Here is a 22,170-nt window from a genome sequence, read left to right as displayed (position 1 = left end):
CCCACCACCCCAGAAAAATAATGATTTTGTTTTTAAAAAATATTTTAAATTTTATAAATTAATTTTTACTATATTAAAAATAAAAGATGTCTCTCAAAAACATTTTCCATTCATAAATCAAATACTAAAAATTATTTTCGGAAAATATTTTCTACTCACCAACCAAACATGAGAAAATAAGTCAAAAATCTACTTGCTTTCTAGGAAAACAGTTTCCATGAAAAAAAATTTCCGCCATACCAAACACACCCTAAGTATTAATATAAATAGACTTTTATATTATGTTATATTATATATGTTCTTTTTAATAATATTACGACATAACAGTAAGAAAAATCGAACAAACGGAAGTGTTATAGAGAAGTTCGACTTTACTACATTCTTTTTAGTAGGGTTGGACATTTGTACGTAGCATGCATATAGCAACAAGAAGAGTGAGTGTAAGGTCAATTTTTAGTCACCCAAAGGAAGCTTCTATGCAATTTCCTTGTTATAATTTATCATGCCTTACAATTTCCTAGAAAATTCCATAGCTCACTTTACATGGGACATTACTCAAAAGTTATCTCATTTTTCCTTTTTACTTTTAGCGTATCAACCAACCATTCTACTTACCAACCGATCGTAATGACGAATTTAAGACTTTAAAAAGTAGAGTCGGATCCATAATTCAAAATTTATTCATTTGTACGTATAATAATATTAAGTTAATATATTGTCAAATACACAATTAAATATTTACAGAAATTCAATAGATATCCTAACATATATACAAAACTTAAATATATAAACCTTGTACACACGGTCTATCACACCATGATAGATGTCGAAGGCAAGGCTACTAAATTTTTGTGAACCCCCATATATCCTCTATAGCTCAAAGGGCTGTTTTTTCATGTATAAATTAAATGCAAGAATTATATACATGGTGAATATTGTTATGTGGTGGATATATATGATGTGTTGGGAATAAATCCGTAACAGAAATAATATTTGCGGTAATAAAGGCAACAAATGCGGAACACAACAATGCGGTTAAACAACGAGAATAAAAGAGAAATAATGACACCAAGATTTTACGTGGAAACCCTTCTAAATAAGGGAAAAAACCACGACCCGAGAGGAGCAACGAATATCACTATAGTAAGGATTTTACACTTGTATGTCTGAGTAAAACTCCAAAGACCACTACACATTCAAAAGAAATAACACTCTTTTGATTTTTCCACCTCACTACAATATAGCTCACACTCTCTATTTTTCCTCACAGATTATTTTCCTCTGTGATGCCTCACTCTTCTTTTCTCTCCTTTGTAATTCTTTTTTGGTGTACTTAGAATGAAGAATTCTCCTCCCTTTTATAGAGAACAAATACACTACCCTCCAAATGTGCTATAGAAGAAAAACATTTTTTTTCTTCTTCATAGCTTACCTACTCTACCAAACTTTGAAATTGGCACAAAACAAGTTTTTCTTCTTTATAAATTACCAACTCTAGCAAACTTTGAAATTGGCACAAAGATATTCAAAGTTTGGTAAATGGGGATGGACCTCACAATCTCCCCCTCCAGACCCATTCACCCTGAAGGAGGTAGCTATAGGTTTCTAGCTTGAGTACATGCCGACAAGTTCTTTGCATAGCTCAAACTTGTCCCTTGATACCACCTTGGTCAGCATATCTGAAGGGTTTTCACTAGTAGGGATCTTCATGACCTGCATAGATCCGTCCTCTATCTTTTCACGAATCCAGTGATATCTCACGTCAATATGCTTCGTCCTTGCATGGTACATGGTGTTCTTGCTCAGGTCTATTGCACTCTGACTGTCACAATAGACGACATACTCAATCTGATGCAATCCAAGTTCTTGAAGAAATCGTTTCAGCCATACCATCTCTTTGCCAGCTTCAGTAGCTGCAATATATTCTGCCTCAGTTGTAGAGAGTGCGACACACTTCTGCAACTTTGATTGCCATGATATAGCTCCCCCTGAAAATGTAAACAAATATCCAGTAGTGGATTTTCTATTATCGAGGTCACCTGCCATATCAGCATCAGTATAGCCCTTCAAGATTGGATCAGATCCTTTAAAACACAAGCAATCTCTTGTGGTACCTCTTAGATACCTGAGTATCCACTTAACTGCCTCCCAGTGTTCTTTTCCAGGATTTTCAAGGAATCTGCTAACAACACCAACTGCATGAGCAATATCAGGTCTTGTACACACCATCGCATACATCAAACTCCCCACTGCTGAAGAATAAGGAACTTTAGCCATTCCCTCTTTCTCCTCTTTTGTTGTAGGACACATCTGTTTGCTCAACTTCAGATGACTCGCAAGAGGCGTGCTAACAGGTTTAGCACTCTTCATGTTGAAGCGTTCTAGTACACGTTCAATGTACTTCTCTTGAGATAGCCACAACTTTCTTTTTGTTCGTTCTCGAACAATCTTCATCCCTAGAATTTGTTGTGCTGGGCCCAAGTCTTTCATGTCAAATGACTTGGACAAATCTTTCTTCAACTTTGCAATCAGCTCTTTGTCTTGTCCTACAATTAACATGTCATCCACATATAACAACAAAATAATAAAATTGTTGTCAGAAAATCTTTTGAAGTATACACATGGATCAGAATAGGTCTTTGTGTACGTTTGACTTTTCATGAAAGAGTCAAACTTTTTGTACCATTGCCTTGGGGCCTGTTTCAACCCATAAAGACTCTTATTCAATTTGCACACCATGTGTTTCTTTCCAGATACTTCAAATCCCTCTGGTTGCTCCATATAAATCTCTTCTTCCAAATCTCCGTGAAGAAATGCAGTTTTCACGTCCAATTGCTCCACTTCAAGATCTAGACTAGCTGCTATGCTCAAAATAGTTCGAATAGAAGTCATTTTGACAACAGGTGAAAAAATTTCATCAAAATCAATACCTTTCTTTTGTTCGAAGCCTTTTACAACCAATCGAGCTTTGTACCTCACCAACTTGCCATTTCCATCTTTCTTGAGTTTAAAGACCCACTTGCACTTAAGTGGTCTTTTTCCTTTTGGAAGTTCAACTAGCTGGTATGTGCCATTTTTCTGTAGAGATCCCATCTCTTCGTGCATGGCTTTCATCCATTGGCTCTTTTCTGGATGAGACAACACCTCCTTAAGACTTTCTGGCTCACCTTCATCATTGATAAGGACATACTCTGAGGAAGGGTATTTGGTTGATTCTACCCTTTGTCTTTCTGATCTCCTCAGAGGTTGAGATTGTTCTTCTTCTGGGTACTCCATTTGCTCGGTATTATCACCAAGTTGCTCCCCCTGCTCAACAATCTCATCAGGTTGCTCTTCATGCTCAGCAACTTCATCAATCATACTTTCTGCACTTATGGGATGGTTAGAAGAAGAAGGAATGGTAACAAGATTAGGAACTATACCATTCTTTTTCTTGGCCTTCTCGGATAGATCATCAGCAGTTCCAACTTCACTTTCTCGAAAGATTACATCTCTACTTCTGATGACCTTCTTCTTTACAAGATCCCATAGTCTGTACCCGAACTCTTCATCTCCATATCCGATGAATATGCAAGGAACTGATTTATCATCTAGCTTGGTTCTTTGCTCCTTCGGTACATGTGCAAAAGCTTTGCAACCGAACACCTTTAGGTGCGAGTAAGACAACTCTTTGTTGGTCCAAACTCTCTCCGGAATGTCAAACTCCAACGGAACTGATGGACTACGATTGATAAGATAACACGCTGTCCGAACTGCTTCACCCCAGAATGTCTTGGGTAATTTAGCCATTCTGAGCATGCTTCTCACCTTCTCAACAATGGTGCGATTCATTCTCTCAGCTACACCATTGTGTTGTGGGGTTCCAGGAACTGTCTTTTCATGTCTGATTCCATGGTTTGAACAGTACTCTTCAAATTCTCTTGAAGTGTACTCACCTCCATTGTCGGTTCGGAGACGTTTTAGCTTTCGACCTGTCTCTCTTTCTATCAGAGCATGAAACTTTTGAAATACTTGAAACACCTGATCTTTGGTTCTCAAGATATAAACCCACAATTTTCGAGAAGCGTCATCAATAAAGGTAACAAAGTATTTATTACCTCCTATCGATTCTATCTCCATTGGACCACAAACATCAGAATATACCAAATCAAGTATATTCGACTTTCTTTCAGATGATGTCTTAAATGAGACTCTATGTTGTTTACCAAATAAGCAGTAGTTACACGATTTTATCGTTGTACCTTTGGCAAAAGAGATGAGTGACTTTTTGGAAAGAATTTGCAATCCTTTCTCGCTCATATGACCCATTCTTTTATGCCATAAATCTGCAGAATTTTCTTCGTGAGCCGCATTTAATTCACCTTGGCATATTTCTGCATTTGTCCTGTATAACGTGCCACGAGCAACTCCTTTTGCAATCACCAATGCCCCTTTGGTGAGTCTCCATTTTTTATTTGCAAAGTAGTTCTCATATCCATCTTGGTCCAAAGCAATTCCCGAGATCAAGTTCATCCGCAAATCAGGTACGTGGCGCACATCTTTCAACACTAATGTGCATCCAACATTTGTTTTTAAGCAAATGTCTCCGATCCCCGCAATCTTTGAGTAGCTTGTGTTACCCATTTTCACATTGCCATAATCACCGGCTACATATCTGCAAAAAAGATCTCTTACCGGTGTGGCATGATAAGATGCTGCTGTGTCGACCACCCATTCCGACTCTATACCTGCCAAGTGCATGCATTCTTCTTCCTCATTTATGAGGAGAACAACATCGTCATTATTTTGCACCATGGCAGCTGTGTTGTCATCATTCTTCTGGCCGCTGCTTTCCCCTTTGCCCCTTTTTAGATTTGGACAATCTCTTTTGAAGTGTCCTGGTTGATCGCAATTGTAGCAATTTCTGGCCTTCGATTTTGATCGGACCTTGGACTTTCCACGAGCTCCGGATCTACCATAGTTACTTGAGCTCCTTTGGTAACTTCTGCCTCTACTTTCCGTGATGAGAGCCTGTCCGTGATTTTCAGGCCTTTTTCTCATCTTCTCATTAAGCAAAAGGGCTGATGTGACATCCTTCAACTCAATAGAGTCCTTACCATGTAAAATGGTTGTTGCTAAAGTATCGTAGGAAGATGGCAACGAGTTTAGGAGCACTATGGCTTTATCTTCATCCTCGATCTTTACTCCGAGGTTTGCTAGCTGCGTGATTAGTCCATTAAGTACATTTAAATGAGACAAAAAATTTGTACCTTCACCCATATGTAGCGCATATAACTGCTTCTTTAGGTACAATTTATTTGTCAGCGTTTTGGACATGTATAGATTTTCTAACTTTGTCCAAATGCCACATGCACTCTCTTCATCGATGATGTTATTAACTACATCATCTGTTAAGTGCAATCTGATTGCACTAGCAGCCTTTTCATCCATTTCTTCCCAATCCTCAAGTTTCATGGATTCGGGCTTTTTGAATTTGCCGCCTAGTGCCTTATGCAAACCCTGTTGGATGAGCAAGTCTTTCGTCCTTCTCTGCCACGTGGAGAAACCGCTATCACCGTTGAATTTTGCTACCTCGTACTTTACTCCAAACATTTTTTTTATTGAGTATAGTACAATAAGCTGCAAAAAATATTTCTGTAAATGAGCAGAACCTGTGCTCTGATACCAATTGTTGGGAATAAATCCGTAACAGAAATAATATTTGCGGTAATAAAGGCAACAAATGCGGAACACAACAATGCGGTTAAACAACGAGAATAAAAGAGAAATAATGACACCAAGATTTTACGTGGAAACCCTTCTAAATAAGGGAAAAAACCACGACCCGAGAGGAGCAACGAATATCACTATAGTAAGGATTTTACACTTGTATGTCTGAGTAAAACTCCAAAGACCACTACACATTCAAAAGAAATAACACTCTTTTGATTTTTCCACCTCACTACAATATAGCTCACACTCTCTATTTTTCCTCACAGATTATTTTCCTCTGTGATGCCTCACTCTTCTTTTCTCTCCTTTGTAATTCTTTTTTGGTGTACTTAGAATGAAGAATTCTCCTCCCTTTTATAGAGAACAAATACACTACCCTCCAAATGTGCTATAGAAGAAAAACATTTTTTTCTTCTTCATAGCTTACCTACTCTACCAAACTTTGAAATTGGCACAAAACAAGTTTTTCTTCTTTATAGATTACCAACTCTACCAAACTTTGAAATTGGCACAAAGATATTCAAAGTTTGGTAAATGGGGATGGACCTCACATGATGAAGTTTTATGCAAATTATTTGCTTCAAGAATTTTTATTGTTGTTACTCTTATCCATATGTTTTTAATACGCGTTTTGTTACTCGAGATTCCATCTTTACCAAAAAGAAAATACACATATATATGGGGGCTAATTATCTTATATATCCTGGAAGTTTTTCAATAACAAAATTTTCTGATTTTTCATTGTTCTCAGATGGTTGTCCGATACATTGTCAATGATACATTACTTAAGTTTATGTTGCGTCGGATACATTCTACTGCTGTCGGATACATTGTCTCTACTTTGTTGTTGCGTCCAACACATCCCTTTGATGTCGAATACATTGGCCTTTATTGATTCTGTTGCGTAGAATACACTCCTCCGTTGTCGTCGGATACATTTATCTCTATAATGTCGTTGTGTCAAATACATCCTCTATTATCGGATACATAATTATGAATATGATTTATAATGGGAGAAATGTATCCAGAAGGGGATAAGAACTCATATCGAATTATTATATAATAAAAGAAACGACCACTTATACATTTTGAAAGTACAATTGGAATTAGTTGGAACTTTCATAGTATATTACATAAGTGACTTTTCAACTTTTAGTGGTGTAGTTCAAATCTCATACAGCTAAGCGCTTTTTGGTCTATATATATTGTCACAACTAGGAAGCAACAAACCAATTACTTCTACTTCACTTTGAGTTGAGAATCTACATATTAATAATTATAAACTATCAATATCCATTTATTCATGGAATCAATTAGATCATCAAAATCATTTAGTTTCTCTTCACATTATAAAAACCTTAGAGTAATCTTACCTAGGCTTAGATCAAAGTCTTCAAATTCAAGCCAAAGTTCTCCAAGAACTCCAAAATCATCACATATATCGCGGCGAAATTCATCTAGAGAAGACGAATTTAGAGAAGTATTTCGTCATTTTGACACCGATAACGATGGTAATTTTTAATGTAGTTGCAATATATATCATCTAAATTTAATTTCTGAGTTTTTTTTCTATTGTTACATTAATTTTGTTTTGTTCTATTGTTACATTAATTTTCTAATAGGTAAAATATCGGCTTTCGAGCTAAGAGCGTATTTTGGATCCATAGGAGAACATATGTCACATGAAGATGCTCAAGAAATAGTAGATGAACTCGATACGGATGGTGATAATTTCATAGATTTTGATGATTTTAAGAAGTTGTTGATGCAAAAAGAAGGAAGTAGTGAAGAGGATGAATCGTTAAAGTCAGCATTTGAAATGTATGAAGTTGAAAAAGGTTGTGGTCGGATTACACCTAAAAGTTTACAGAGAGTTTTGAGTCGTTTAGGGGATTCAAAATCTTACGACGAATGTGTTACTATGATCAAAGTATATGACATTGATGGTAATGGGGAACTTGATTATCATGAATTTCGCCGAATGATGACGACTTAATCAGAAAAAAAATGAAAGTAGAACAAATAATATATACAAAAATAAATAAGACCATGATATTGAGTGGCTGACACAACAAAAAGTAAAGGATATCTCAGGACTCGGCATGTCTATAATTAATTGTTCTTCTAATGATTGGTGTTTTGTAACATATTTTGCTTTAAATCCTTCAAAATATTATTTTTGGATACATCTATTGATGATAAATTAGAATTATTCTTTTTGTGCTTCTTGTTCTTGTGCGATGTACCAGCAGCACTTTTTCTAGCGATAGAACAACAAGATTTAATTTATTGGGTAGATTTCATAAATAGCTAGAGTTTGAAATATATGAGTCTCCTTAACGGTAGTTTGAACTAAAGTTTTCTTACTTTGTTTGTATGTCTCGCTGAAAGTTTAATTTCTTATACAAATTGGACTCTTCACTTAATTCATCAGGCAGTAATTTCGGTTATTAAAATTGAAAACAATCCCAAAAGTCACATTATAGAGTTCCTTATCAAATATGACGAGTTAATATCTTAAAAAGTCAATAAACTATAGAAAATTATCTAACAAAGTAACTAAACTTTATTTTATATCAACAAAATCACTCAAACTTAAGTATATACATTTTTCATTTAAACAAATTTTAGATGACAATTTAAATTATTTTTTATGTCATATAATTATAATTATGAACTCCACAGATAAATAAAGTTATAAAATCTATTAATTTCGAAAGGAACTTAAATCTCAACTCTATGAAACCGAAAAGGAGCGGTAAATTAGACCCCATAATACACAGGATGCTTGGCATAAATTAGCCACATGAGTAATTAGGATCAGCCATTGCATATATTATATATTATATATATATTAATAAGAAACAACTTACGAAAATACAGATGCCAAGAAAGTTAGCAAAAATCTGGGTAATTCATTTTCTTTGAACAAGACGTCGTTTCAGATCGAATTTGTTTGAAATTTGGGCGATGCGTTTTCAAACTGATGGCATCGAGCTAGAGAGGGAAAAAAAAATCGGAGTAAAGTCCATGATTATATGACTTAAAAATAATTTAATTTGTCATTTAAAAATTATTTTTTTGATAAATGTAATTAATAGATTTTTTAAGATTGATCTTATTGATAAAAAACAAAATTTAGTGACTTTGCTAAATCTTGTTAGAATAGAAATAAGAAAAAGAAGGGTATATAAAATTCTACTTGAAAAAGCAGTAGTATATAAAATCCAACTTTGAAAAGGATTAGTATTAGGAAAAAGGATTAGTATATATAACCCAACCTAAAAAAGGATACTAGAGTGTCTATAAATAGGAATTATGTAAAGACACAATTCAATAGTAATATTTTTTGTTAGGCAATTCAATAGTGAATTAAAACAAGATGGCGCAAAATGATTCAGTTGAAGAGTTTGTTGATGTTGCAATTGAAGCAGCTAAGAAAGCTGGAGAGATAATTCGTCATGGATTCTATAAGAGTAAGCATATTGAGCACAAAGGAGTTGTTGATTTAGTGACAGAGACTGATAAGGCATGTGAAGTTTTAATTTTTAATCATCTGAAGCAATGTTTTCCTAGTCATAAGTTCATTGGTGAAGAAACAACTGCTGCTGCTTCTGGACATTTTGAGCTTACTGATGAACCAACTTGGATAGTTGATCCACTTGATGGAACTACTAACTTTGTGCATGGCTTCCCTTTTGTTTGTGTATCTATCGGTCTCACAATTGAAAAGAAACCAGTGGTTGGCGTTGTTTACAACCCAATTATCGACGAGCTTTTCACTGCAATCTATGGGAGAGGTGCTTTTCTTTATGGGAAGTCCATCAGAGTATCTTCAGAGTCTCAACTTGTAAAGGCTCTTGTTGCTACAGAGGTTGGAACAAACAGGGATAAGGCAAATGTAGATGCTACTACAGGAAGAATTAATAGAGTGCTTTCAAGGTTAGGTCCCTCAGGATGTCTGGTTCTTGTGCATTAAATCTATGTGGAGTGGCGTGTGGAAGGCTTGATCTCTTCTATGAAATTGAATTTGGTGGTCCTTGGGATGTCGCAGCTGGTGCTCTCATAGTCATAGAAGCTGGAGGACTCGTTCTTGATCCATCTGGTTCTGAATTTGACCTAACAGCTCGACGTGTAGCTGCTACAAATGCTCATCTCAAGGACGCTTTTATCAACGCCTTGAATGAATCAGGATGAGAATCATACTTTCATACACAATAGGAATAGGAAGAAGAATGCAATAATTATTTGTACTGTGAATATTGTTATGCATAGATTATTTACTTTAGGAATCTTTTTTGTTTTGTATTGAAAGGAGAATTCAGAATTTCTATAACATGAGTGTGTTACTGGAAAAAATAAATAAGGAAAAATGTATTCAGTAGAAATTGATCCCTGAACCTCCCAGTAAAAAAGTTTTGATTATATATATTGTTCTTGTTCCTATTCCTATTCTAAACACTATTAAGTATTTGTGTAAACAACACTTCCAAGTATCACCTAATTGAAGCTTCAAAAGCTATCTCCACCAATCTGGCACTTTAAGCCTCCGGTTTCTATGTACAGCAAGTTTTACAGCAGGAAGCTTGTGCTTCACTTGCCTCCATAGCATGCTTACAGCATCGCCGTTCTTCGGTGGGTACTGGTACTCAAAATGATGTGTAATGTTCTTAAGATATCTCCACATTTCAAGCCATTTTTTTTTAGAAATTCTCTTGAGCTGATCAAGTATGTAGCCTTCTTTCTTTGCATCCTCACGTGAGAAGAAGATAGAGAACTTGTTGTAGTCTATTTCATCCTCATAAGGTAGCTCAATTTTGTCACTCACAATTACAGGGACACAATGACTAACTATAGCATCAAAAAGGCGGCAAGATGATGGGGTATCCCCTGCTGGATCTAGACAGAACTTTGACGAACGCATCCCCTTGGTAGACTGACAGAAAAGAATAAACTATCACAGTAAGGAAAAGACAACACAATAAGAGAAGGAAAAGGGGAGGTGAATTTCAAAGTTGACTGTACTTTTCTTCAAGTAAATTAAACAAATAACAGGTTACGTGGACTATTCACAAAAAGTCAACTGTTAAACTAAGGCAAAAACTGACAATAAAGAAGAAAAATGAAGGTCGATAATTTAAGCCATTATTCCACAGAGGGATCTGATAGATGTTATACATGATTTAAGAGGAGGTACTACAAAATTACTTACTGCATTTACACCTCCCTCGGTGACTCCATTTGCTTCAAAAACAACATCCTTTTGACCACTTAATATTTTTTCCAGCCGCTTACGGTCTTTCCCTTCCTGCAATACGAATAAGATTTAGAAACAATTTTTGTCAGAAAAAATATAACTGATTTATTCAGAAAGTATATAAACATACAGCTTTTCTCTTTGTCTTCCCCCGGAAGAAAAGGAGTGTTGTGCGAGAATCATATGGGTCTGAGAAGTCATCAGCTTCAAAAGTTGCAACCACATGTCCATATGGGGCCACAACATCTTTCCTCAAATTAGACACAGATGGAGAAGGCCGACCAAAATCTGCTACGACGAAGATAGCAGCATTTACCTTATCCCGGTAATGTTTGAAAGCATTTGGATGTTGCATTGGTATCACATGATCTCGACCAGCAGACCTCTTCCAATATTCAGATTTTTGTAAGAAGTCAACAATTTCAGCCTGGAAGAAGAAGCTAAGTCAAATTCAAAAAAAAGAGAAGCTAAGTCAATGCAGGTAATAAGATGCAGAAAGGAAGATGGTTATTACCATCCACATAGCAATTCTCTGAAGGTAATGAGGAAATCGATCAAAGCTTGTACTGTTTATGCTAAATTAAGGATATATATTAGCACATCGGTTGCATTGACAAATACAAGAAAGGACCTACCAGACTATCACCAATTTCCAGTTATAACACATGGTGAAGCAGGTAGAAATAGCATAGAATAGTAAAACAGCTAGCAGATAGGCTTGAAGAAATCAAAACAAACAATGAACGAGTCTGAATATATAACAATATATACTATATACAACACTTCTAGGTATTGTGGAGTGTAGGCTTCTCTTTACAGTAATAAATATATTCTAAAGTCTAAACCTACACAATTATGGAGGAGATGTAAGTCCAGACCTAAATGGCTAATCAACTGCTGCTGTCTTCGAACTTCATCAAACTTCTACCTGGAGTTAGACTCTCAAAGAATCACATCATTTTCATACCCCTTAAAGCTTATTCAAACTTCTTGTGCTACATTAAGAATTTAAATTAGAAACCCAAACAAATGTTATTTTGTTCTTTTTTGGACTAGTGCATGGTTGCAGGCCCCTTCCTAAAATTTCTTAACTTAAGGTTATATTTCTTTTATTGCTTTTGTCTTGTAATAACAAGGAGGTAAAGAGATCTTTGCCGAGAATCCATATTCAACAGAGTATTCTATATACTAACACATATACATAGACAACACAAGAGCGTTGTTTTGGCAATAATATTCTCCAAGGTGATTACCTTTTCATACATAAATGGCTGAAATTTGTGAAATTGAAAAGTTATCCCCAAGTATTCAAACTACTACTGTTAAATATTAGTTAAGCTCTGAGTTGAAATAATTTTATCTAACCACTAAACCTTTTCTTTTTTTCCTTCTCTGAGGACTCGAACAATACTAATTAAACTACTTTATATCCAGTTAGTTGTGACCGATTACTCTTACCTTTTACATTTTAAACCATTCTTAACCACTTCTCATAAATTCTAATCGGCCATTATTATGGGGATCACAAATTCGAGATTAGCATAACATGCCTAGAAGACGATTCTCTGACCAGTGACAAACATGTAGTTTATGAATCAAACCTATGTACAGCTACCAGTTTTTCAGCACTCATTCCTTTTACATAACAATAAAAATATCAGAAAAGTGAGATCACCTGCAGTTGATCATCAAACTTCGACTGTGTATCATTCCCCTGATTATCATAAGTATCATAGCTCAACGAAGAAAAAAAGGGTACAAAGAACACATCAGCTGAATCCGGATTCAAAACTCTAACCGCCTCTTGCTGCTTCGTTCCATTTTCACGATACAACAACGAAGCCAGCATCCAATACTCCACCGTGTGTTGTCTCCTTAACCCAGTATAATGAGGAAACTCCGGCAGAGTCTCAACCGTAACTGGAGGACCATCGTAATGCGGGCCTTTCAACATTCCAACATTATACTTCATCCCCAAATCGTACATATAAACATTGAGTGGCTGCCGCCGCGGTTGAGTAGCACTGCTGCTGCAGGACGTAGCGTTACTCGGCGGCAGGGATGTGAAAAGCAGAAATTTGGATCTGTAATCAATGGTACGACCACTGTAGAATATAGACGCGAAGATGAATAAAATGAATATTGTGAAGCACACAAAATACTTACTACTCATCTCTTTTTTCTCTTGTTTTTGATGGTTGTTGAGGAGATCTCTTCTAGCTGAATGAAGTTTCAGCCATGGAAATGCATGAGATGTTGATTATTGAGAAATGGGAAAGAGGAATAAATGATGATCAGATCGAAGGAATTGGAGAATGAGAATGTCATGATATATCTGTATTTGATCATTTCATACCTATGGCCAACTTCACACTTTGGGGGAGGGTTTTGTCAAATTTTCATTGAATTTTTTTTATTAGAATGACTTAAAAAAGATGAAATATACTCCTTCCGTTCGGAATTGATTGACATTATTTCTATTTTTAGAGTCAAATTATAAAAACTTTGACATACATTTTAAGATGTATTTTTTCATCATATTAATATGCAAAAAATTGTAATTTATAATACTTGTCATATAGTTTTAGAATATTTAATTTTTTTGTTTAAAATATCGAATTAATATGATCTAATTTACCTTCGAAAATTAATCAAATTGACTTTTGATAAGAGCAACATGACAAACAATTCCGGACGGAGGGAGTAGTTTATTTTATTGAGTTTCATATCTTTGAGAGTGAGAGTTTTTTAATCTGAAGTATTATTTAATGGTTTGTAAAACACAAGAAGTTCATTACACCAAATATTTGTCTAGAAATGCTAATAGGTGTGTTTGTCTATAAATTTTGGCTTAAATCGTTTACGACCTCTTACAGTTGGTCACATATTTCACTTATACATATCAACTAAGGCTATTATCTATTGAGCACCTAAATTATTGTTCAGTCTTCTTCTGCGCTTCAATTAGGTTTTCAAAACTAAAGGGTTCTTTGTCTAATTTTATTTTAAAAAATTAACTAATTAGAACTGCAAAAAGAAAGAAGAGATTAAATCTTTGGACATTGGAGTAAAAAGTTTTGTCGACGTTTGTCCAGCTCCATTTCCAGCCACCTCTAAACAAACATCACCACTCAAATTAAAATGTAAACCCATTTAATTTATAAGAAATAATATCAAAGAATTCGATAGATATAATTCGCGTCCTCTTGATTTCTCTCTTCTCATCAATTTTGAATTGATTATCCGCCAATAAGTTTTGCTTCTTCATCAATTTTGTTGGTTTCTCTTTGTCTATACATATGTAACACCTCGCAACTAGAAAGAACTAGAAAAAAGTTTAAAAATCTGAAAATACTTATTTTTGGAAAGAATAAGAAAATTTGAAAAAATTCTAAGTTAGGAAAGTGAGTTTTAATCATTTTCAAACGACCATAACTCCTAGCTCAGGATAAGTTAAGAGTAGTTCCGGATATGGTTGAAAATCCCTTAGAATATTCTTTCCAACTCCACCGAGTTTGCGCGATTTTGATACCGTATGAGTGAGTTATGCCTATGGAAAGTTGGGTTGTTGGATTAAGAAAGTCCAATCCAGATCTGGGAAGGGCAAAATTGTCTTTTCCTTACCTAATTTAATTAATTCGTTTAGGGATTAAATTGGGGTAAAAACAAGAATTTATTCAATTTAGAAAAAAAAAAGAGAATTTACGCTAGAGCTTGGAGAAAGGGGAAGAGAAGAGAAGAAGAAAGAGTGCAAGATTCGCCAAGATCGTCAAAATAACTTGAAGATTTCGTCGGGTCTGATCTCTAAAAAGGTATGTGAGTCTTTCATAACATTGGGTTCGTTCAATCACATACCAAGCATGTTTGATTCAGTGTGATTTCATCCTAAAAAGATTGGATTTTTGAATGTTGTTCTTGAATTGCTTTCGTTCTTGAACATGAGTTGAGATTTAGAAGTTCTTTGATGATCTAGGTGTTGTTCTTGAATTCATTGGGTTAGATCCTTGTATATATGATGGGGGTACATAAAAGTAAAGTGAATTTGAGAAAAAGAATCGAATGAAAACGATTTTAAGGTTAGAACACGAGAGGAAAATTTTGGCAAATTTTTGCCTAAGGAACAGGTTGGCGCGACGCGCTCCCATAGCGAGATGTGCACCAGCAGTGCGCCAGAAAGGATCCTTAGTCAAGAGAGGCTGGTGCGGCGTGTCTCGAACGCGCCCGGATCGGTGTTATTCACCCAGTCATCTAATTCAGTTTGATTAAGCCTTTCTAAAGTGTTTTAACACTTCATAATGATTCTAACTACTGTAAATGACTTCTAATCATATAGAAATATTCCAAAACATGAATTGAATACATAACTTCAAATTCAAGTAAATTTTAGAGCCAAGTCTAAAAAGTTCTTACAGTCATTTCAAGAAGTCTTTTACAAATGCTTTAAACTTGTTTTAAGACTTAAAGATCATGTTGAGTAAAGAGTAAAGGTAAGAAAAAGAAGTTCATTTCAAGTTTCGTAAGTCTTTCAAAAACGTTTTAATGTTGTTATAAGACTTAAGTTTGAGTTTAGTTCAAAGTAAGGTAAAGTCTTTTCTTTAAAGCAGTATATGGGGACTAAGTTATCACGACCGGGGAGCACCCTTTAGAAGTAATCGGCGTCTTCGTCCGCGAAGAGACCTTAGACTAGCCCTTAGCATACATCATTGCATATCATATGTAGTAAAAATGCGGAAAATTTATAAACTTTTACATATTAAGTATATTTAGACTTCTCGTTATCATATATATTAATTTTACATAGACTTCTCATTTATGGAGTATACATAGACTCCTCACTAAATAACATAGTCAATTCATTAAGTAGTCTAATACTGTCTCACACATAAACCATTTATTAAGAATTATAAGATTTGGGCATAACCCTTACACTAGTAAAATATGTCACATATAGGCTTACAACAAAGTCTCAAAATAAGGAAAGAACAATTGCCTTAGACATAGTCAATATCATAGCTATGATATGATGTCTGCTGGCCATGAGGATGATGCCTTTAGACTATGATGCCTCAGGAACATGATAAACATAAAATAAGTCCTTAGGTCATGACATGAAGTGCGCAAGCCATGAAAGATGATGCCTTTGGAGGATGACGCCTTTGGAATATAAAGTAATGAATAAAGAGTGTTTTTGTTTTGACGTAATTGTAGCATATTGCGACTTAAATCAGTAGTAACTCTGTACAAGTGTATTCAGGCACATGCGATTCTCGAGCACAATACAATCTCGGGAACAGGAGATGATGTAATCTTTGGGCATATACAAATTAAGGCATGATGCAGTCTCGGGCAAATGCAATCTCGGGCACGATGCAGTCTCGGGCAAATGCAATCTCGGGCACGATGCAGTCTCGGGCGGATGCAATCTCCGAGCACAATGCAATTCAAGTAATGCAATTCGGGCACATGCAATTCCGGCACAATGCAGTCTGGCACATGCTGTTTGAGCATAATGCAATCCGGGCAGAATGTAGTCTCGGGTACATGCAATGCGATATCTGGCACATGCAATCCTCGAGCACTTAGCAGTTCGGGCATAATGTAGTTCGGGCATGTGAAGTTCGGGCATATGCAAACTTCGGGCAAGAATGTAGTTAGAGTATATGAAATCTCCGAGCATAATATAATTTTGGCACGGTATAATTTGGCCACATGCATGATAGCTGCTTGAAGGCATAAAGTATTCTGGGCATGCATCTTGTTGAAGGGCCGAGCATCATTTGTCGGGCTCACAAGTAGTATATTCAAGTTGCCTTTGTATATGTACGTGTACTTTTACATTCAAAGAAAAATAGTTAGTTTAAGGGGGAGGTTGATCTGTATCAATCGTTTGACACGGTATGCCCTTTAGTGTCTGCTAGGAGGTCCCTCCAAGAGTTGTCATATATTTTAAGGTCTCCTCAAAATTTTCTGCCCCAGTGTAGAACTTCTGCTATTCTGATTTGTTGTAGATTGTAGCTTGGCTGTGAATTTTTGAGACCCTCTCAAAAATTCTGCTCCAGTCTTGATTTGCGAGACAATATGCTTTTGAAAAAATTTTAAGCCCTTCTCAAAATTCTGCCCCAGTAATTGATTTGTGAAAAGAAGTGATGTTGATAGAATTTTTGAGTTCTTCTAAAAAATTCTGTACCATTGTCGAGATTTGCAAGGAGAATGCTCTTTGTTGGAATTTTTGAGACCCTCTCAAAAATTCTGCCCCAGTCACACAATAGAAAGGTAAATGAAAATTTTTATTATGATAATACCGGACCCCCATAAGAGCGCCTAAGTATCCCTCTTAAACGGGAATCAGGTCTGACGTAGTTTCAAATTATAAAGAGCATAAGTGAAATATTAAGAGAACATTCTTGAGAAACAATTGAATGGTAGATTTTGACAAACTTTATTTGCCCATATGTTATCATGGGTGTCTGAATGTGGAAAACATGAACTTAAATGGCACAAGCCTTTTTGCGAGACTGTATCAAGTAAACTTTGGTGTGTTCACATTTGAACTTTATTTGTTTCAAAGTCCTCCAAGAATATGACCTTAGTATCAATTAGTCGTTGAATCTTGTCCTTCGGATCACGACATTCTTCTATGGTATATCCTTCCATTCCTTAATGATAAGCACTAACTTTAGAGAGTTCCATCCATGATGCACGCGTATTCATCCTTATTTCAATGATAGGAGCGATGTGACCAGCAATCCTCAACTTTTCATCAAGTTGGCCTATAGGCTCAACCAAAGGAGTATAAGTTTTGTCAAGTCTCTCCTCAACCTTGAAGAGTTTTTTGTGAATATGTGATCGAGTGACGACTTTGGCATTGTAGCTAAGATATGTTGGTGGTTGATATGACGGAGGAGGCCTTTGCTACGGAGGCATTTGATATGGAATGATTGGAATTGGTATGAGAGGCGCATGATGCCAAGGAACTTGGTGTAGAGCTGTTTCATCCCGAGGAACTTGCATGCCAGGATTCTGCGGGTGTGGAGTAAGATGTTGAGGTTTGGGAGCATATGCATGACGTTGCGGAGGATATGGGTGATTCGGAAAGTGGATGTTCTTTGGAGGCATTTGAATGGAGCTTGGTTGACTTTGATAAGTAGAGTAATTTGGAGGAGGATTATTTTGGAGAGTGGCTTGACTTGCGAAAGGTGACATATCCATGTTTGTCTCCAAAGTGGGATTGGCGGAGAGCAACAACTTGGCCCACTCGCGCATATCTACAACTTCTTCTTCTAACTTCTTTATTTTTTGCTCAAGGCTTGTTATCAACTCGTCTGAAAGACACTTCTTTTCAACAGTCTTGCATATGACCTTGTCCTTAGTCACTTTCATCTTTCCTTTGCGATTCTCATTTGGGAGAGAAGGATGAGAGCCCTTTCATCGTGTGTGGTGAACCATGGTCTACAGATCAACCATTGGGGAAGGGTAAAATAAAAAGTAAAAATAAAACAAAATCCAAGTTAGAGCAATGTATAAGTCGTTAGCTATATCAAGCACATTGTTTTAAGATAAATGCTCGAAATGCAAAGGAGCCTCGTTGAGCTAGAGGTAGGCCTAAGCGACACATAAGTGATGCACAATAATTAATTCAAGCTTATTTACCAATTGGAGTTTAGATTAGAAGAAACAAAACGACTTTCATTTATTATAAAATTCGAACAGTACATCATAATTGAAAAGCAAAACAGAAATAAACTAAGGGAAAAGGGATAACATAGGGGGAAATCATCCTAAATTCTGAAATCTTGGAGGTATCGACTTCAAGAGCTTGGCACCATTGATCTCTTGTACAGGGAGAGACTTATTGTCTCTTGTTCAACACACTCGTTGCCCATATGTTTTCCCTTTCTTCGGCGAGCCCATGGTATCCTTCTCCACTTGATGTTGGGACTTCAGACTCTATCAAGATCCATATGTGGCACTCATGTGTGCACAAATTTTGTCGTACACTCATAGGAATGGTCAACACATGCTCCCATCATCGAAGTATGTTGGACTTGTGACTTAGTTAGTGCAAACTCATACTTAAAATGATCCATGTCAGAACAAAGGGGTATGACTTGAATTTGCCCAAATTGGCAAAGTACTCAAAGTGGTGCATATGGTTGAATGTTTTTTAAGCCAATAAGCTCAATGAAGTATCGATCGTCCCCTCTTACTATGGCATTAGGAGTGGACAACTAATGGAGCTTCCATTGGATTCGGCGGCTCTCAAGCTCTGTCAAAAATATATGCCAATCCACAAATCCTACAAGTGCGGAAAAACTTTCCAACCTTCTTGGATGGTTATCAATCTTATTGCCTTGACCAAGAACGGTTTCTACCACGTTGGATCGCTTGTGGAAGTGATCGATAGCCGATAGTTGAAGTAGAAGGTTGCATCCCTCGAAGAAAATTCTACCATCGATGCATGCTGACAAACTTCTCATTATCCCCGCCAGGATCATGGGCACTATGGTTTTCCTAGGCTCGCCACCTCTTTGAGCTAGGTCTCGAACCACGTACCTTAGACATGTGTCGATTCTTCTTTTTATTTTAGGAAAAACCAAGGATCCTAATAAGGCAATGGCAAAATCATCCAGACGAATTTTTCCCATTCGTCAACGGAGTACTCAAATTCATAGCTACAAGAGTAGTAGCTAAAATCTCGGCCAAATCATGAGTATAGAAAGTCTAAATGAGTCCACCCAAGGTCTAAAGAAGTCCAGATTGGATTAGACTTCATCCCCATACTTTTTAGAAATTCCCTTGATGATGATTTATATGGTACCATCATTTCACACTCTTGATAAGGCAAATCGATGAAACCACTAATTTCTTCAATTGTTGGTGTCAAGTTATATTTTGTAAATTTGAAAATCATCCTCACAGGGTCCCAAAATTCTAGTAGATCCCTAGTTAGATGAGGGTTTGGTGTGACGAAAATAAGATATGTAAGACCACCCAACAATTGACGAATCTCCCTTTCTCGATCTCCCTTTATATCCATTCACCAGACCCTAAGTCTGTGATTCACCTCTGTGACCATTTGAGGGTTTGGGAATTCGTACTCATCCATGACTCTGCAAACAAAATAACAAACAACTTCTAAACTCCATTTTGGCAAAGTTGGCTTGATTTAATTTTTATGATCACATTGCAATTTGTCTAAAGGGTGTTGGGGCCATTTAGACGATAGGGTGGCTACTAATTATGTGGAATGACACCAAGGGTCAAACCACCTAGGGTTTATGCAACATGTATGACCTAATTAAGACTTCTGACAATTGGCTTGACATGAACTTGAAAGGGTTTCTATGCGAGAGGCTCGTGGTTTCGCGGTAGTAAAACTATCCGTTACGTCCACGCATTTGCTGACTCTCTATAATGGATGTTTGAAGTGAATTGGAGTAGTTGTGAGAGGTGCAAAGGCACAACATCACGAGAACAAAATTAAAAAAAAAAGGGTCCCTATTGGGGGAAGTATGAATGGAATGTCAGTTATCAAAGCAATAACATATAGCATTTAGATTGGAAAGCAGTAACACATAAACAGTTTAAAAAAAGCGATAAATAAATATAAATAAGTAAAGGAAAGTAAACATATAGACATACAAAAAATCATGAAAATAAGGAAAGAGGGTATGAGATTAAACAAGTAAACAAATAAGGAAAAAGGAAAAGGTGAAACATGGTAATAACCAAATAAGGAAGAGGGACAGGGATGAAACATTGAAAGAAGACAGTAAATAAAGCAACAAAATAATAACTAAACATGGTAATCACCTAACAAATAATGAAATAACCAAAATAAATTAGATCCCACATAAATAAGCATGAAACACATAATGGTATGAACCTAGTATCCCCAGCGGAGTCGTCATTCTGTCGCGCCTCATTTTCTCGCGAAAACTAGTTTTATCGCGACCTGACAACTCTTTTGGGATTTTGGAGTTTTTAAAAGTCGCCACCTAACGAATTAAGGCGCGTTAAGGAACCTATCTAACCTAACTAGTTTAGCTAAGGTCAATGAATCAGAGAAAGGGTAAGGATTCAAATTATTTCGAGGGGAAGGTGTTAGGCATCCCTCAAGGTCTACAAATGTCGGTCCCGGCAGTGTCTCATGCAATCTATGTGGGTCTAGAAGAAGCAAATAAGGTTACTTCATTATTTATTTAATTTTACGCATGCTCTCTAAGTGATGACATAATATTAAACAAACGACATTTTTATTATTTTAGTTAATTTAAACATGCAAGACTAGGTGATAGCAATAAATAAATAATTAAACTCATTTTTTTATTTAATTTAGCATACGAGACTATGAGATATAACAAATCAAACAAATAGCTCATATTAATATTTTAATTAATATTTAAACATGCGAGTCTAATTGATAACAATAAAATATATATATATATATTAAGCAATTAATAAAGAGATAAGCGAGAGGATAGAAGAGAGATAAATAAATAAGTAAACAAATTTTATTTTATTTTTTAAACTACCCCAATTAAGTGTAATTGTCAAACAAGTAAAGGGGTAAAAGGGAAGGGAGACTCAAAAGATACTTTTTGGATCAGCACTCGACTTCTCTTTTATTTTTCGATAAGCTGCCCTATAGGGACAGAAAAAAACAAAGTTTGTCTTTTCAAGCCTGAGTCGATGTCATCATATCCCTGGGGCCAACTACCCCTACCCAACCACCGCATGTATTTCGTACCTAAAAATGTGACTAATCGTCCCAACTCAATGTCCAAGAGGCATTGGACTTTAAATAGGGTGGGTTTAGATAAAATAAAATATAAGGCCCTCCTAGATACCAAGTCAAACAAACAAGACAAACAAGACGGTCATTTTAGCACGATAGGTTTCAACTTGGCCTCTAAATTTTAATTAGACATGCTTTGCAAACGACACATAGTTGTGAAAGGTATTCATGCTAAGTGTGAGCATACGAACAAGCAAATATTGATATAACAAAGAATTAAGCAGGCAAAATTATTAATTGACACTCCTAAAAGAATGCATATAATTATCTGATTAATTTTAAAAATGGCCGAGAAATATTACAAAAATAAAAATTTTAGCTAATTTTAAAATGACCAAAAATAATGGCTTAATAGATTTTATTTTGATTTTTCAAGTAGCATAGAAATGATGACACATGCGTA

General features: G+C 35.9%; 3 protein-coding genes across 4 annotated transcripts; 2 read left to right on the top strand and 1 right to left on the bottom strand.

Annotated features, from left to right (window-relative positions):
• Positions 1 to 6,933: 6,933 nt before the first annotated feature.
• Positions 6,934 to 8,037, top strand: LOC107012744 (probable calcium-binding protein CML41). The gene is made up of 2 exons (XM_015212662.2): positions 6,934 to 7,223; positions 7,335 to 8,037. Exons 1-2 carry the CDS (start codon positions 7,016 to 7,018, stop codon positions 7,706 to 7,708), a joined length of 582 nt encoding a protein of 193 aa, XP_015068148.1. The 5' UTR covers positions 6,934 to 7,015; the 3' UTR covers positions 7,709 to 8,037.
• A 1,048-nt stretch (positions 8,038 to 9,085) lies between these two features.
• Positions 9,086 to 9,938, top strand: LOC107014064 (inositol monophosphatase 2-like). Its single transcript, XM_015213927.2, is given in 2 exon segments — positions 9,086 to 9,647; positions 9,650 to 9,938. Coding segments are annotated over 2 exon segments (813 nt in total). The 5' UTR covers positions 9,086 to 9,094; the 3' UTR covers positions 9,910 to 9,938.
• Positions 9,939 to 10,075: 137 nt separating this feature from the next.
• LOC107013783 (probable arabinosyltransferase ARAD1) lies at positions 10,076 to 13,369 on the bottom strand. Of its 2 annotated transcripts, XM_027915340.1 has the most exons (5): positions 13,136 to 13,369; positions 12,645 to 13,053; positions 11,100 to 11,396; positions 10,925 to 11,020; positions 10,076 to 10,648 (listed from the first exon to the last, which is right to left on the bottom strand). In XM_027915340.1, exons 2-5 carry the CDS (start codon positions 12,954 to 12,956, stop codon positions 10,232 to 10,234), a joined length of 1,122 nt encoding a protein of 373 aa, XP_027771141.1. In that variant the 5' UTR covers positions 12,957 to 13,053; positions 13,136 to 13,369; the 3' UTR covers positions 10,076 to 10,231. The 2 variants fall into 2 exon arrangements, with proteins under 2 accessions (XP_027771141.1, XP_015069145.1); XM_015213659.2 differs by having other exon boundaries at positions 12,645 to 13,356.
• Positions 13,370 to 22,170: the final 8,801 nt, after the last annotated feature.

This window comes from Solanum pennellii, chromosome 3 (assembly GCF_001406875.1).
Source record: "Solanum pennellii chromosome 3, SPENNV200".
Classification (NCBI taxonomy): Eukaryota; Viridiplantae; Streptophyta; class Magnoliopsida; order Solanales; family Solanaceae; genus Solanum; species Solanum pennellii.
The sequence above is the reverse complement of the archived record's forward strand: the minus strand, read 5'-3'. Positions and strand labels throughout refer to the sequence as shown.